We start from the raw sequence: 18,759 nt of genomic DNA, 5'->3' as shown, positions 1-18,759 counted from the left end.
TGAAGCATCTTTAAATACTCATTGTAATTGATATTGTTATTACTGAGCATCTTTCTTTTAAAAAAGCAAGATCAGCATAACTGCATCAAATTGGAGTACGTATATTTTAGGTACATCAACACTGGACACTGGGACCACAATCTTTTTGGCACTGATAGATGATGTTTCAATGCTTGCTGACTTCCTTTTTTCTTTCAGTTAGAAGCCGTTATCAAAGTGAAAGCACAGTAAACATAGACACAAGGATGAGTCAATGGGTCACGGATGCCTGTAATTACCCAAGCAAAGTTCTCTCCCTAATGGCTCCTCTATCTTTATAGTAATGTTGGTCACACTGGAAAGTGAATCCATAATGTCCACACATCCAATTAATTACCTAGTTCTAAAAATGTATTAGGCTAGAATTCACATGGTAAAATGTATGGTTACTCTACTGGGTGGGCAACTGTGCTAATGCATATGATGCAATGTAAATAAGAGTAGATGTAATCCGTCTACTTTCCTTGGTGAAATCAAGAGTCACACCTTTTGTGATGTGTTGATGGTTACTGAGACTTCCTTTCAGCTACAGTGAATGAGGTCATCCAGGGGTCAGTTAACCCTTCACATGTGCACCTGAGCAAGTCTTGCTGTCAGGTTATGGCTAATATCGGTCTGACTATGCATTCATTATGAGGGAATTAATTTAATTTTTTTGTTTTTTATTCATTATTTTGTTGTGTTTCCCTCTTGGCTTTGTCCTCTTCTTTGATACTTTTGGTTGCCAAAAGATCTTCATTTGGTGCCCATCAAAGCTCCTGCCCTAGGCTCTGAAAATGGTCTGACCTCTAATTATACATTACACCCATTTCCCTCTTCTTCAAGGCCTTGTTAGGGACTTCACTTATCTGGTAGATCAGTTAACTGCTTTTAGTGTTGTCACCTAAAATGCTTTGTGTGTGTGTGTTTTTTTTTTTTTTTCTTTTAGATGGCCTTTATAGACTGTAGATTGACTAGGCAAGTTACTTAATAACAATCGGTCCTTGTATTGGGCTCATCTTCTCTGATCACTGTTTTATATTATGTATCTTAATTTATATCATCCTCACAGTAACCTGATGGAAAGGTTCTACAATCACAAATACTAGTGAGAAAGCTAAGGAACAGATGGTTTAAGTAAATTGCTAAAGGTCATGCTGCTATATATAAATCAAGGCAATATAGCTCCAGAATTGACCCTATAATGCTATTTTTTCACTTGGAAAAATCAGTAAAATGGAGGTAATAACCTACTTTACTGGGTTGTTTTTAAAGGTAAAATTATATCAAATATACTTAGTCCTATGCTTATGCTATGAGTCGGAATTGACTCGACGGCACTGGGATGCCTATTTACAGGAGTATGCTTTTACTGTATATAAGTTCTTTCCCTTCCTCTCTGAACAATGACTGTTGTTGTTAGGAGTCGTCAAGTTCGTTCCCATTTATAGTGACTCTATGTACAACATAACCAAATGCTGCCAGGTCCTGCACCATCCTCACAATCATTGTTATGCTTGAGTTCATTGTTTCAGCCACTGTGTCAAACCATCTCATTAAGGGTCTTCCTCTCTTTCGCTGACCCTCTACTTTATCAAGCGTGATGTCCTTCTCCAGGGACTGATCCCTCCTAATAACATGTCCAAAGTATGTGAGACGTAGTCTGACTGTACTTCTTCCAAGACAGAATTGTTAGCTCTTCTTAGTATATTCAGTAGTAAAAAATCCATGGTATATTTAGTAGTCTTCACCAACACCATAATTCAAAGGTGTCAATTCTTCTTCTGTCTTCCTTATTCATGGTTCAGCTTTCACATGCATACGAGGCAATTGAAAACTCCATGGCTGGGGTCAGATGCACCTTAGTCCTTACAGTGACATCTTTACTTTTTAACACTTTAAAGAGGTCTTTTGCAGAAGATGTGCCCGATGCAATGCACCATTTGATTTCTTGACTGCTACTTCCATGGGCGTTGATTATGGATCCAGTAAAATGAAATCCTTAACAAGTTCAATATTTTCTCCATTTATCATGATGTTGCTTATTGGATTATTTGCTCAGTATACCGATTGAATAAGTATGGTGAAAGGACATAACCCTGACACACATCTTTCTTGATTTTAAACCATGAAGTATCCCCTTGTTCTGTTTGAATGATTGCCTCTTGGTCTGTGCACAGGTTCCTCATGAGTACAATTAAGTGTTCTGGAATTCCCATTCTTCACAGTGTTATCCATAATTTGTTATGTTCCACACAGTCAAATGCCTTTGCATAATCAACAAAACACAGGTAAACATCTTCCTGGTATTCTCTGCTTTCAGCCAGGATCCATCTGACATCAGCAATGATATCCCTTGTTCTATGTCTTCTTCTGAATGCAGCTTGAATTTCTGGTAGTTTCCTGTAGTACCACTGCAACCACTTTTGAATGATCTTCAGCAAAATTTTACTTGTGTGTGATATTAATGATATTGTTTGATAATTTCCACATTCTATTGGATCACCTTTCTTTGGAATGCATACAAATATGGATCTCTTCCAGTCTGTTGGCAAGGTAGCTGTCTTCCAAATTTCTTGGCACAGATGAGTGCTGAGTGCACCATTGCGGCATCTGTTTGCTGAAACATCTCAATTGGTATTCCATCAATTCCTGGAGCCTTGTTTTTCCATCCTTTGAGTTTTAGTTTGTTTGTGTCTCTAAGTCTAAGGTGTGTCTCTTGTAGGCAGCATATAGATGGATCGTGTTTCTTTATCCAGTCTGTGACTCTCTGTCTCTTTATTGGTGCATTTAGTCCATTTACATTCAGGGTAATTATAGATAAATAAGTTTTTAGTGCTGTCATTTTGATGCCTTTTTATGTGTGTTGTTGACAATTTCATTTTTCCACATACTTTTTTGTGCTGAGGCGTTTTTCTTAGTAAATTGTGAGATCCTCACTTTCATAGTGTTTGACTTTATGTTAGTTGAGTCGTTACGTTTTTCTTGGTTTTTGTCTTGAGTTATAGAGTTGTTATACCTTTTTGTGGTTACCTCATTATATACCCCTATTTTTCTAAGTAAAAACCTAACTTGTATTGTTCTATATCGCCTTGTATCACTCTCCATACGGCAGTTCAATGCCTCCTGTATTTAGTCCCTCTTTTTGATTATTGTGATCTTTTACCTATTGACTTCCATGATTCCCTGTTATGTGTATTTTTTTTTTTAATTAATCTTAATTTGTTTGTTTTTGTGATTTCCCTATTTGAGTTGATATCAGGATGTTCTGTTTTGTGACCTTGTGTTGTGCTGATATCTGATATTATTGGTTCTCTGACCAAACAATATCCTTTAGTATTTCTTGTAGCTTTGGTTTGGTTTTTGCAAATTCTCTAAACTTGTGTTTGTCTGTAAATATCTTAATTTCGCCTTCATATTTCAGAGAGAGTTTTGCTGGATATATGATCCTTGGTTGGCAGTTTTTCTCCTTCAGTGTTCTGTATATGTGGTCCCATTCCCTTCTTGCCTGCATGGTTTCTGCTGAGTAGTCAGAACATATTCTTACTGATTCTCCCTTGAAGGAAACCTTTCTTTTCTCCCTGGCTGCTTTTAAAATTTTCTGTTTATCTTTGGTTTTGGTGAGTTTGATGATAATATGTCTTGGTGTTTTTCTTTTTGTATCAATCTTAAATGGGGTTCGATGAGCATCTTGGATAGATATCCTTTCGTCTTTCATGATGTCAGGGAAGTTTTCTGTCAGAAGTTCTTCAACTATTTTCTCTGTGTTTTCTGTCCCCCCTCCCTGTTCTGGGACTCCAATCACCCGCAGGTTATCCTTCTTGATAGAGTCCCACATAATTCTTAGGGTTTCTTCATTTTTTTTAATTCTTTTATCTGATTTTTTTTCAGCTATGTTGGTGTTGATTCCCTGGTCCTCCAGATGTCCCAGTCTGCATTCTAATTGCTCGAGTCTGCTCCTCTGACTTCCTAGTGTGTTGTCTAATTCTGTTATTTTATTGTTAATCTTTTGGATTTCTACATGTTGTCTCTCTATGGATTCTTGCAACTTATTAATTTTTCCAGTATGTTCTTGAATAATCTTTTTGAGTTCTTCAACAGTTTTATCAGTGTGTTCCTTGGCTTTTTCTGCAGATATCCTAATTTCATTTGTGATATCATTAAGCATTCTGTAAATTAGTTTTTTATATTCTGTATCTGATAATTCCAAAATTGTATCTTCATTTGGGAAAGATTTTGATTCTTTTGTTTGGGGGGTTGGAGAAGCTGTCACGGTCTGCTTCTTTAAGTGGTTTGATATGGATTGTTGTCTCCGAGCCATCACTGGGAAACTAGTTTTTCCAGAAAATCCGCTAAAAAAAAACAGCAGTCAGATCCCTATCAGAGTTCTCCCTCTGGCTCAGGCTATTCAGATGTTAATGAAGCCGCCTGGGGAGGGTGGGGGAGGGAACAGAGAGATAGGAGAGTAGCACCTCAGAATATAGCCAGAGTTGCTTGTCTTGCTTGGAATGACTATTATATCTGAGATTCCCGCGGGCGCGTCGCCTATGTGTGCTGGCTGTGTGGAGATTGCCCCCAGGGGGTCTGGCCCGCTGGAGTCACGGTCAGATCCTCCGCTTCCAGCCCCACGCCCAGCGTCAAGGCTCCCCTACTGGGACGGTGCACTCTCGACTCCAAAATCAGTCGCTGCCTCCCGGGGACTTCTCGTCCCTCCAGCCACGTGGCCGTGCCGCCCCCGTGAACCAGGTGGGCCCCCTCCCGGGGTTAGTTCAGATGGGTGGAGTAGCTCCCCGTGCTTGTGCCGCGACCGAGTGTCCCGGCTGGAACGCTGTTCTCCCCGCTCCAATACCAGTCGCTGCCTCCCGGGGACTTCTCCTACCGGCTGCGTCCTACGCCGCCCGCGCGACCCGGCTGGTCACCTTCCCGGGGTTAGTTCAGGGGGTGGAGCAACTCTCCGTGTTTATGGCGTACCTGCGTGCAGTCCAAATCCCTGCGGGACGGTTCCCCGGCTCGGATGCTGCTCTTTCTGCTCCAAGATCAGTCACTGCCTCCCGTGGACTTCTCCTAACGGCTGCGTCCCACGCCGCCCGTGGAACCGGCTAGTCCCCCTCCCGGGGTTAGTTCAGGGGGGTGGAGCAGGTCTCTGTGCTTGTGCCGTACCTGACTGGTACACTGGCTCCAGGCTCTGGAAACAATCGCTGCTTCCCCGTATTAGTTCGTTCTCCGTCTCTAAATCTGTGTTTGTTGTTCAGGGTTCGTAGATTGTTATGTATGTGATCGATTCACTTGTTTTTCCGTGTCTTTGTTGTAAGAGGGATCCGAGGTAGCGTCTGCCTAGTCCGCCATCTTGGCTCCGCCCCCTGGAGCCTTGTTTTTCACCAGTGCCTTCAGTACAGCTTGGATCTCTTCCTTCAGTACCATCACTTCTTGATCACATGCTACCTCCTGAAATGGTTGAATGTTGGCCAATTCTTTTTGGTGCAGTGACTCTGTGTTTTCCTTCCATTTTCTATTGATGCTTTTTGCCTCGTTTAATATTTTCCCCATAGAATCCCTCAGTATTGCAACTCGAGGCTTGATTTTTTCTTCCATCCTTTCAGCTTAAGAAATGCCTGGCATGTTCTTCCCTTTTGGTTTTCTAACTCCAGGTCTTTGCACATTTCATTATAATACTTTGTCTTCTTGAGCCAACCTTTGAAATCTTATGTTCAGCTCTCATTCTTCATCATTCCTTCACTTTAGCTACTCTATGTTCAAAAGTAACTTCCAGAGTCTCTTCTGACATCCATTTTGGGCTTTTTTTTCTTTCCTGTCTTTTTAATGACCTTTTGCTTTCTTCTTGTATCAAGTCCTTGATGCCATTCCACAACACGTTTGGTCTTTGGTCATTAGTGTTCAATGCATCAAGTCTATTCTTGAGATGGTCTATAAATTCAGGTGGGATATACTCAAGGTCATACTTTGGCTCTCAAGGACTTGTTCTGATTTTCTTCAACTTCAAACTGAACTTGCGTATGGGCAATTGGTGCTGTGTTCCACTGTCGGCCCCTGGCCTTGTTCTGACTGATGATACTGAGCTTTTCCATCATCTCTTTTCACAGATGTAGTTGATTTGACTCACGTGTATGCCATCTGGTGAGGTCCACATGTATAGTCACCACTTATGTTGTTGAGAAAATGTATTTGCAATGAAAAAGTCATTGGCCATGCAAAATTTTATCATGGAATCCCCAGCATCGTTTCTATCACCAAGGCCATATTTTCTAACTACTGATCCTTCTTCTTTGTTTCCATCTTTTGCATTTCAATCGCCAGCAATTATCAATGCATGTTTAATCAATTTCAGACTGCAGAAGTTAGTAAAATCTTCAATTTCTTCATCTTTCTGCTTATTGGTTGGTGCATAAATTTGAATAATATTTGTATTAACTGATCTTCCTTGTAGGTGTAAGGATATTCTCCTATCACTGACAGCATTGTACTTCAGGATAGATCTTGCAATGTTCTTTTTGCAATGAATGCAACACCATTCCTCTTCAACTTGTCATTCTGGGCATAGTAGACTATGTGATTGCCTGATTCAAAATGGCCAATACCAGTCCATTTCAGCTCACTAATGACCAGGATATTGATGTTTATGCATTTTATTTTTGATGACTTCCAATTTTTCTAGATACATACTTTGTACAGTCCACATTCCGATTATTAATGGATATCTGCAGCTGTTTCTTCTCATTTTGAGTCATGCCACCTCAGCAAATGAAGGCCCCCAAAAGCCTGATTCCATCCCCGTCATTAAGTTTGATTCTACTTTGAGGAGGCATCTCTTCCCCAGTCATATTCTCAGTGACTTCCAACCTGATGGGCTCATCTTCCAGCACAATATCAGACAATGTTCCTCTGCTATTCATAAGGTTTTAACTGGCCATTTTTTCCCACTAGACTACCAGGTCCTTTTTCCTAGTGTGTCTTAGTCTGGAAGTTCAGCTGAAACTTGTCTACCACGTGTCACCCTGCTGGTATTTGAAATACTGGTGGCAAAGCTTCTGATATCACAGCAAAATGCAAACCACCCCAGAACGACCAATTGATAGTCAGATGGTGGGAAGGGAACAATGACTAAGGTGGAAAATTCTGAGTTGGTTTGGGGTTGGAGGAAAGCGAATTCATATGGGTTGAAGAGTAAAAACCACCATTTCAACAAAAATTTTTAAATTTAATGAAAGAATAAATATCAAAATCTTTAGTTTGTAGTATTCATTTGAATGTACTAACAAAAGATCATTTTCACTAGCAGCATCTCAGGTAAGACCTGGAATATGATCTAGTTGATCACACGTTCACATTGAAAGACCACAGCTGACAGATTTTATTAAAAATTTCTGCTCTGCAAGTATTATGAAAGCATTTAGAAAATAAAATAAAATAAAATAAAATAAAATAAAATAAAATAAAATAAAATAAAATAAAATAAAATAAAATAAAAGCTCCTGTAAAAAACCCATTGCCGTCAAGCTGATTCCGACCATAGTGACCCTAAAGGACAGAGTAGAACTGCCCCATAGAGTTCCAAAGGAGCACCTGGTGGATTTGAACTGCTGACCTTTTGGTTAGTAGCCATAGCTCTTAACCACTATGCCACCAGGGTTTCCAGAAAATAGGTAGAAGTTGCCTAATATAATATGGATTTTATTATGAATTAACCTTAATTTTAATAGGGCTCTTTGAAGGAAAAAAAAAATCCCTTTTATTTAAAAGTATAGTTATTTAAAATTGTTTAGTAGTAAAACATGTTGATTTGGGCTCAATATAATATATCCCAATTAAAATTTTTTTTTTTTGTTTCAAGATAGTTCTTAGTTATTTACTTAGGGATGGCCACCCTGCTGGAATTTGAATCTGCACAGCTGGAATACAGCATTCTCCTAAAAGATAAGAGGAATTGACAAAGTATTTTTTTTTTTTTTCTTTTAAATCTACTCCAAAAACTGGACTAAGTCAAAAACTAAGAAGTTTCCTGAATACAACCAAACACTTTGAGGGATGGTGTAGTAGGGGCAGGGGTCTGGGGACCATGGTTTCAGGGGTTATATAGGTCAATTTGCATAACAAAACTTATTAAGAAAATGTTCTGCATTCCACTTTGGTGAGTGGTGTCTGGGGTCTTAAAAGCTAGTAAGTGGCCATCTAGGATGCATCAATTGGTCCCAACCCACCTGGAGCAAAGGAGAAGGAAGAACACCAAAGACACAAGTAAACTATGAGCCCAAGAGACAGAAAGGGCCACATAAACCAGAGACTCCATCAGCCTAAGACAGGAGGAACTAATGGTGCCTGGCTACCACCAACGACTGTCCTGACAGGGAACAAAACAGAGGGTCCCTGATGAAGCAGGAGAAAAGTGGGGTGCAGAACTCAAATTCATGTAAAAAGACCAGGCTTACTGGTCTGATTGTGACTGGAGGGACACCAGAGGACATGACTCCCAAGCTCTCCGTTAGCTCAAAACTAAAACTATTCTCGAAGCCAGCTCTTCAGGCAAAGATTAGACTGGACTGTAAGTCATAAAGTGATACTGGTGAGGAGTGTTCTTAGCTCAAGTAGACAAATGAGACTAAATGGGCAGCTCCTGTCCGGAGGCAAGGTGACAAGGCAGAGGGGGCAGGAGCTGGTTGAATGGACACAGGTAATACCAGGTGGAGAGGAGGAGTGTGTTGTCACATTTTAGGGAGAGCAACTAGGGTCACATAACAATATGTGTATAAGTTTTTGTATGAGAAATTGACTTGAATTGTAAAATTCCACTTGAAGCACAATTAAAAAAAAAAAAAATCTGCTCCAAGAGGTTATTACTCTAGGAAAACAACTAGAAACAAAATTGGATGACTAGAAAAATTGTATGACATTTGCATTAAACTTTTTCAAGTTCAAAAATGTTTATGTAAATTAAGATTGTAATTCCACACATATTAATATATAAACTGTTACAAATAAGGGAAAGGACAGGTACTGAAAGCTTAGCTAGATCAATTCCTTTATTTTACCTTTGGAGAGATTGAGACTCACCCAAGATTCACAAATAAGAAATGTAAGACTATGACCCAAATGACCAGCATTTTAAATCAGCGGTCTTTTTATCGCTCCTTTAAGGTGTTTGTATGCATATGTTTGTGTTTCCAAAATTATGTCTTTCTTTGGGACTAGTTTAAGAATTTCTATTTGAGTTCTCTCATTTAGATATTAAATCACCAAAACTGGAATTAAAATATTATAGTTCTGCAGAACAAATAGCATAACTTTAAATATTTCGTTTAGAAAAACTCATACTACCCTCCTGAGAAATTCATGTATGTGTTTACTATTTATGTACATGTGACAAGAAAAACAGTATGCTGTATATCAAAAGTACATTTGCAGAAGTGGATGTCAAAGTGATTAAAGAGGTAAGTTTGTTACTCACTTATTAGATGGGATATTGAGAGGACAGGCGCAGGGCTGACAGTCTTCAGAGGTACCTTTAGTAGGATCACCATAGAAACCAGGAAGACATTCATTGCAGTATGGGCCACTTGTGTGGTCTTTACAATTCTGAGGAAAAAAATGCACATCAGAGCTCATCATTTTGGTCTCAAGCATCAATATGCTGCAAAAATTGGTCTAGAAAGTCAGTCTGCTGCCTGCCAGGAAGAACAATTTCTCCATATTAAATGGCCAATTTTACAGCAGAGAAATAGCATGGAAAGTTAACTTATTATCTAGCTCATAAACTACATGTTAGTTTCAGCATATACATACTTACGAAAAGATGACTTAAATTCATTATATATTGTTGCCACTTGCAAATCTTATCTCCTTTGTTCTTTAGTTTTTAATTTTTTTTTCTCAGTGAAAATAATATGATTGTGTGTGTGTATGTGTGTGTGTGTGTAGTCATGGGACCCTAATAACATATGTTCAGTGGAAATTGTAGATGATTCTAGGTAAAATCAATTGTTCTGCTTAAAACTGCTGATTTCATGATGATGGTGGCTAATCATACAAACCCTTTGGGATTATCACCCTTTTAACTCAGACATTAATGGTGACCTTGTTGCACCCTGATGGTTTTGACAATACACTAATATATTATACCTGTGAAGGTTTTGCTTGACTCATAATTAAACATTGAGAAAATTGAAAAAATTGAAAGCCATGTACCAACATATAATGAAACCACAAGGTATACAACAATTTTCCTCATTTAAAAGAAAATCGAAATGGCATTTTATTGCCCATTACTATTTTATGAAAAGACCTATGTCTTTTTAAAAAATACAGAAGCAAAATGAAATTACTGGTAAGTCTTGATTTCTTCATATGAATCAACTCAGGCTGTGTTCACAAAACTCAGGAAAACCGGCATAAAGATGGAACGGTGCCATTTTTCAAGCAGCGGAATTGTCTGTAAAGCTTCTGATAGCACAACTTGATAGATTTTTATGATGTTTTTGCATCATACAGACATAACTGCAAGCTCAGTGGCATAGTGAAATACATCTAATTCCTATTAAAATAATATAGTATGGTTCGTTATGAGAAATACACTTTTTAATTTAATAAGTATATAAAATTGCATTTTTGCCATGTTGCAAAGAGTTCAGCAGAACTCAGGGGTACACAAATTTTATTTCTATGGGCAGTAACCAAATTTGTGGAGAAAGTTAATAAATACAAATTCACTATAAATATAGAGTAAGAATGTATTCATCTGGATGACTTTCGGGATACCAGCCTAAGCTAATAAAAGTTTTGAATTACTATTTAGTTCAATATATCTTTAAAGAAGTTAAATTTCAATTAAATATAGTAAATCTATTTTAAAATATACAAATATAGACATATTTTTTAATATGGTTTGTAAAGGCTCTTTGGGAGGGAAAATTCTTTACTGAGTAGAAGATATTTGAATTATAATCAAGTCATTTAACTCTCTAAGCCTCCCGTTTGATCTACAGTCTGTAAAATTAGGGAACTAAAGTCAATGGTTTATAAAGTTTCCATATTCCAAAATCTCATACCATTTCATCAACTATTAATTAATAGGCACTTCAGTAATATCTGATGATACTTGAAAATAAGTTTTTCTTCAAGTTATTTTAAAATGTCTCTCAAATTCCTTTAGCAAATTAGGTTCAAAGGCAGCATAATGGTTAGCTTGACTACTACAAATTGTCTAAACAACATGGTATATTGGGATAAAACCAAAAACCAAACCCACTGCAGTTGAGTTGATTACCGACTTAAAGCGACCCTGTAGAACAGAGAACCTCTCCCTAGAGTTTCCAAGAAGCTCCTGGTGGATTCGAACTGCCAACCTCTTGGTTAGCAGCCATCGCTCTTAACCACTATGCCACCAGGGTTTCCATGTATATTGGGATAAACCATGCAAATACAAATCAGTATGAAGAAAACTTTTCCTTTGATTTTCATATTGCTTCTTTCAGGTTCCAAGTTTACCCAAAAAAAAGTTAGTTATAATCAAAGAATTTCTTTTTTTTGCAAAATTCTTTGCATATTGTTATTTTGGCATAATCTAAATTACATCTCCAAAGACTGAAGGTATTTAAAATAGAGGCTCATAAATTGATTACACTATAACCATGTCGGAAAAGGTATTTCTAAAACTCAGAGACCCTGTTTTTCTTTAGCCACTGAACCAAAAGAGAAACAACACTTTATTTTCTTACATTTTCTGCATGTCATTTCATTAAATGGAAATAATCAAAATAATCTTAAAATTCACGCTTTTTGCAAATGAAACTTTAACATGGCATTAGAAAACCAATGAAACATAAATCAAAACTGAAAAAGATGAAAGTCCACTCTGAGGGACTGGTTAAGTGTTTCCAAATGTCTGTTTGCATCACATATCACAAGAACAATGAGAAGGAACAACTGTGCAATTTCCAAGGTGGCTTTGAAAGTTCCCTGGGTCACTTCAAAATGGGAGTTAAGATGATCTTCCTGTAAATACATACTACAGCGCAGATTCAGATTTTTATTTGATGTCAAAAAATATTTCATTTGATTTCTAATCATATTTTAAAGGCAACCAAGGTAAAAAGGTTTATTCATAAATTTTCTGATTAATGCTGGGTGGAAAAAAATAACATGAAGAATAAAAAGGAAGGCAAAATGCTGGTTCAAGGGAAAAGCAAAAAATCCTGTAGTGTAAAAAATTTAAACATTTTTTCTTTGTGAATCATATCAGAATCAGTTTGTTCAACGCTGGATACTGGCACATAGTTATAAATACCATTCAGATAAAGGACGTTTGAACATTTGCAAAAAATATCCTACGTGATCACCTATCTACCAGCTACAATGGAAAACCCAGGGAACACCAGATTCTGTCTCTATCACTGAGTTCTCTGTGGTTTCCTCAAGATTCTCCCTGTTATGGGAAGGTGGATGTGGACTCCTACCTCCCTGTCCACGAAATAGTCAATAATAAGCTATGTTCACTATTAAAAAGGCCTCAGGTATCACAGTTTCCTCCTTGCTTTCTCCCAAAATTATCCTAGAAAAAAACTTTTACTTTTAAAATGGCTTCATTCTTAGAAATATCAAATATTCAACTGGATAATCAGCACGATATTGATTTAATTCTAATTAATTCAATATGAGAGACTACTATTGGGGCACAGTGATTAAGTGCTACAGCCGTTAACCAAAAAGGTCAGCAGTTCAAATCTACCAGTCGCTCTACTCTGTCCTATAGGGTTGCTATGAGTTGGAATCCACTGCACAGCAACAGGTTATGGGTTATCACAGCATATTTATTTTGTATTTTTAGGTTCAAGCTGAGCAAATCCATATTAATGTTCGGCTGAATATTTCCCATTGCATATTATTAGCAAAGTGTTTTACTTAATATTTTTCCCAAGGTACATTTTAAAAGACTCATGGTATAATTTAAAATAAAAATCACTTAGTCTTTCTATTCATAAAAATGCCATTTGAAAAATCTACTGATCCATGAATTAAGGTTATCATGCTTTGCATTGCAATGAAATTAAACAAAATCCTATACAGAGAAAACAGAAAGAGCATCAATAAACCTAAATACCAAATTACACTGAAAGAGAAGGTCTTGAATTTTCATTTTGGTCTTTTCCCAGAAGCTTTTAGTAGACGAAAAAGGAAAAAAAAAAAAAAATGAGTAAGAGAAAGAAAGAACATTAAGAAATAAAGATAACAGAGTCTGCCTTAAATTCTGCAGGGAAATTAGAGTATGATATCCTCCTAGATTGGCACTGTTTCAAATTGTGTTTCTGCAAGGCTAATGAAACGAGAACTGTTGTTTCAAGCTTCATGCCATGTCAGACAATATAAAACTAAAATGCCCTTGAGTTAATCAGAATGGTCTATTCAGCGTAATTCACCAATCCAAAGGCTTCTTAATGGGATAGGAAGTGTTCTGCCCTTTGTAGAGCTTTTTGTCCCCCTTAAAATTAGAGACGATTGTAGAGGAAATAAGCAACTCTAGTGAATACGTAGTGGATGTATTTATTATTTTAAATCTACTTGCAAAGCTTTGCATTTAGTTAAATGCTCAAATTCTTAAATAAAAATCACCCAGTATGCTCTCATTTTTAATGTGAATAAAATTGACCGATGTGTATTACAAATGTTATATTTTACACTTTTCGTATTATGAAGACACAAATTATTTTCCTTTCAAGAAGTGTAGTCTATTTTTCATAGTTTTATGGAAGGGAGCAAAACCATATATATTCATGATAGATACATACCCCAGTGATTACTCAAGCTTATAATGATGTATCTGATTCTAATTCATTTCTTAGACTAATATGAATAAACACGTCCTAAATACTTGTTTGTCAGGGAGCTCACATATGAAAGGGCATTCTCAGCTTCCAACTCAGTTCAACATAAAGATCTCTGTCAAATCACTTCTTGATTCAAATGCTTAAGATCTCAAAGGTAGTAAGTGAATTGCAAGGTCTGTTGAACTGATTTCAGCCTCGTCAATTAGCATTCCCAAAGGTGAAAACACTTACCAGGCATTCTGCAGTGACGTCGTCACAGGACTCTGCATGACCAAAGCATTGACATGGCTCGCAGATGCCACCAAAAATCGTGCCGTTAACTCGTCTATGCCGAGGCCAACAAGACTGAAAGAAAAATGATGTTTCTATCAGCCTTAGGGATTAAAAAAAGAAGAAAAAAAAAGTGTGTTTTTTTGTTTGTTTGCTTCATTTTGGGATAAAAAAGGATAACGTAGCTAGAAAACTCAGCAAATGTTGTTGTCAAAGAGTTGACATTATTGAAACGTTGCTACAGAGCTATTCTTCCTGACACTGGGGCTTTGTACTGACCTTAGCATTACTGGCAGGCATGAGATTAGAGGAAGCATTAGCTTGGTTTCTCTTCTGAAATGGTAAAATAAAGCAGAGATATAAAGAGTTGAAATATGACAGTCAAAGCAAAAAGCACAGTTGGGAAAATAGTAGAAAAAGTACTGAAAAAAAAGCAGCAAACACACACACTCTTGAGAAAATCTTTGCCGAAGAGAGTACCCAACATCAGCCCAAGCTATTTTGATTCTCTGGCATACGCTCCCTTTCTTAGGTACTAGCTGTGCTGAATGGGGGCAGTGGTGATTCAGTGACAGAATTCTCGCCTGCCATGTGGGAGGCTTGGGGTCAATTCCCAATCAATGAACTGAACGTGCAGTCACCACCCATCTGTCAGTGGAGGCTTGTGTTTTACTATGACACTGAACAGGTTTCAGGAGAGCTTCCAGACTAAGACAGACTAGGAGGAAAGCCCTGTTAATCTGCTTCTGAAAAACAGCCAATGAAAATCCTCGGGATCATAAAGGTCCGATTTACAACTGATGCATAAACTATCATGAGGATGGCACAGGACCAGTTAGCATTTCATGTCCTCGTGCACGGAGTCCCCATCATTCTGGGGCTGATAGGACAGTAGCTAACAACTGCCCTTAATTCTATCATTGATACAAAATCTCTGAACTTGTTTCAAAGAAAGGCAGCACTCTGATCTTACGTTTGACCTTATAAATGGCTGATGCCTAAGTGTACATAATTCATATTTTTCATTCTAAATTTCCTGCATGCTATTATGCTTTCTCAAATTTCACGAAATAATTTATGATTCATTTATCACACAGTCCCATAAAATTTCATTTTATGGCATTATGCTACTACATAACTTTGCCCATATTCATCACCCCAAATTTAAAATGTGAAATTCTTTCTTCTATAAAAAAGGAATTCTGATTAAGACAGGATGTTTGTGTCTTAGATTACTTGTGCGTTAGTGCCTGCTCTTAGTCCTCTGTCACTCTTAATCAAGTTTTCCAAACTGATTGGGAATGACAAATATGTGCCAGGAAAATGTTGCTGTCCTCTAGGGGCTTTGCTCCTTCTCAAGTTAAAATCACTTTTTTTAGGTTATATACTATATTTCTGGATGGTTAAGTACAACAAAATATATCATGAAAGGGCTTCTTTTTCAGTTGAAAATGGAAACACGAGAGAAACCACTGAAGTAATAAAGTATATAGAATTGTGTTGTGTATTGTTGAAAATGTTCCTCCTGCCTCAGGATATGGGGAGCCTTAAATTGGAACATCAGTAACAAACACATAAAAAGGAATGTGCTGAGACTTCATATCTGAAAGGAAAGCAATAGCAACTTTCCTCTTAATTTGGCTGTGCACAAAAGGTGTAGATTTTCTATCTCTTTCTAATAAATTCTTTCCGTTAAAATTTTTGCCACCCTAAATTCATTTATAGAAGTCATCTCTTTTCGTAGCACATATTCATGGAGTTTTCCTTAATACGATTTCACACTCTGCAAGTGAATTATTCATCCCATATCCTCTTTCCTCAAACTTTCCAACTCCTTACACATCTCAGCCAATGATTTCATCTCATTTGTAGTTGTTAGTTACCATCAAGTTTGCTTCATCTCATGATGACCCCATGTATACCACAGAATAAAATGTTGTCAGGTCCTGCACCAGCTTCACAATCGTTGGTATGCTTGAGTCCATTGTTGCAGCCACTGCATATTTTCAGTGCTTTCAAATCTAGGAAGCTCATCTTCCAGTGCTACATAAGACAATATCCTATTGTGATTCATGGTTTTATTGGCTAATTTTCAGAAGTAGACTTCCTGGCCTTTTTTCCAAGTCATTGTATGGAAGCTTGGCTGAAATCTGTCCATCACAGATGGCCCTGCTGATACTGAAATACTGGTGGCATAGCTTCCAGCATCATAGCAACACACAAGCCACCAGAGTGACACACTGAGAGGTGGTGGTTCATTTCATTAGTCAAAGAGAAAATGAAAGCCATCAGAAGGCAAGTTCCATCATTCAGTTACTGAGTGCATAAGCATATTCATATTCCAAGCATCTTTGTCATATTTCCCTCTTAAACAATGTCTGTGTGTAAAGATATTTTTCTCCTTTCAAAGAAATACCACTAGGCTCGTAATCTGAATTCCATTATCTGCTGTCTTCCCAATATTCTCCTATTGTTGCATCAGTAATAAATGTATTTCTATTGGGTCATTACTATCAGCACAATATGTGTGTGTACATATATATATATGCATGTGTGTGTATATATGTATGTGATCTAGTATCTCTCATCAAAAATAAACTAAGCAGAAAAACAACGAAAATACTCCCTTAATATCACATTTCAGTTACCTGTTTTTCTTGCCAATAAAACTACTCTAAAAGAAGTGACTGTATGCTTTCTTTCCTTCCTCACTTCCTTTCACACTTCATACCATTTTAATCTGTCTTATGTCACCACCACACTATTAAAACTGCTCTTGTCAGTGTCATCAAACACCAAGAAGCCAAATCCAATGTACAGTTCTATGATTACATCTTGTCCGACCCCCCATCAACATTTGGGCCAGTGGATTCACAGGGTTTTCTTGGCTGTAATCTTTATGGAAGCGGATCACCAGGCCATTCTTCTGCAATGGCACTGGGTTGGATTTAAACCACCAGCTTTTAGGTTAGTAGTCGAATATAAGCCTTTTGTGTAACTCACAGACCTGCCTAGAATCTTAGTAGTCACAAAGATCATGCTCATCAAATACTTCTTAGCTAAATGAAAACATGAACACTTTCTGAGGTGGTTAATATTATTTCCATCATATAGACGAGAAAATGGAGATTTTGATTGAACCATTTTCTTTTTCTTTTATTTTTTAGCCCCTCACTTTGCTTTCACTTCCCCACTTGAACCACCTGTTAAGTGAAATGAATTATGACGGTACTCTGAAAGTAAGAAAAATATTTAAAAGATTAACTGTGGAGAGAATTACAAGAAGTTAAGTACAAACGAGGAAAAGGAAAAATCAAAAGAACCAGTATTGTGGCCCAAATGAAGTAAAAGAGAATGGCTTTATAACTGGGTCATTTAGTCTGTTTTCAGCTAGATGTTCTCAGCCACTTAGAATTAAGACATTAACTGTCATTAGAGTTTATTCAGCTTTTAAGAGATGCCAGAATATTAGTAAAAACTAAGCCACCTAGTGACTGACCTTATGAACCAAGCTCAATAAAGAAAGCAAATGAAATCAGGAAAGATAGAATTGGAGAACAGTGAGTCTAGGGTAAGAAGTTTTGATAAAGGAAAGCAGGGGTTATTAGAGTGAGAAGTAGTGAAGAAATCAGAGAGAAACTCCGGAGTTCCAGAATTCGTTGTTTCCTGATTTGATAAAGTTCTTTTACAGGTTTCAAAGTAAGTTTGTTTATCAAACAATTATCGTATGACAGCTACAGGATGATTCCATTATCCCATCTCCGCTTTTCTGTTACAATTCTTTTTCACATTTGCGTGCTTCTCTTTTATTATCTCCTGTCTAATCATTGCCATTACTTAGCATCCAGTTTGAGATTTCTCCACTACGGCATACTTTCCGTGACATGGCTCTCCACTGGAACAGCTCACTCCTTTGAATGATAATGGCACTTATGTTTGGTACCACTTAAAAAAAAAAAAAATTACTGGTCCCTTAATTACATAGTGCTGTGATTTAATTTTTCATAGGTATTCTGTCTCCCTCACCAGATTGTTAGCTCTTTAGGGACAGGGATTATGCTGTATATTTTTTGATACTTCCCTCAACATCTAGTGCAGAATTTATCAAAGATTCTCAATAAATATCTTTGAAGAAAAGAAGGAAGCAAAAATAAGCACAGCTAATTAAATATTTCTAATATTAGGACAGTTTTATATTCAATGGGCACACACTCAGAGCTCGTGTCAAAGATGATGAAGAGAGCTAAGAATAACTAATGTAGGAATAAGTATGAAAGCAGGAGTAGAATCAAGGTATTTATTATTTCAGTTGAAATAGGAACTTAAAGGCTCAAAGGGAGTTTCCTGGTTTAAAATCAAAACCACAAGGCTCTTAATAAAAAAATATGTTTCATCAAATATGGCACTACATGTAAAATCAAATCAGGTTTGGCGTAGGTAGTCCATACCCAGGATTATTTTTTTTCTCTTCTACATGAATTTTGGATAAGCAAGCACAATGAATTACATTTAGTTTTATATCTAGATTGGTGAACCTGAGTCCAGTTAACAAAAACACATTTGTCACGAATCTGACTCTAAGCCCTGCATATCCTCTCGCAGCATGCATTATTTTCAAGTACAAGAGAACTGACATAGC

At 37.2% G+C, this 18,759-nt stretch overlaps 1 protein-coding gene across 2 annotated transcripts in view; it reads right to left on the bottom strand.

Annotated features, from left to right (window-relative positions):
• The window catches only part of LAMA2 (laminin subunit alpha 2), a 717,179-nt gene that overhangs the window by 266,245 nt on the left and 432,175 nt on the right, over positions 1–18,759 (bottom strand). For both annotated transcript variants that reach the window (XM_049901052.1, XM_049901136.1), the window contains exons 16-17: positions 14,082–14,195; positions 9,479–9,606 (exon numbers count right to left, since the gene is read on the bottom strand). In XM_049901052.1, coding sequence (XP_049757009.1) covers positions 9,479–9,606; positions 14,082–14,195 — 242 coding nt within the window. The remainder of the gene's footprint in view (positions 1–9,478; positions 9,607–14,081; positions 14,196–18,759) is intronic.

The sequence above is a fragment of the Elephas maximus genome, chromosome 1 (genome assembly GCF_024166365.1).
Source record: "Elephas maximus indicus isolate mEleMax1 chromosome 1, mEleMax1 primary haplotype, whole genome shotgun sequence".
In the NCBI taxonomy this organism is placed as follows: domain Eukaryota; kingdom Metazoa; phylum Chordata; class Mammalia; order Proboscidea; family Elephantidae; genus Elephas; species Elephas maximus.
Note: the sequence above shows the minus strand (reverse complement) of the source record. Positions and strands in the feature narration are given on the sequence as shown.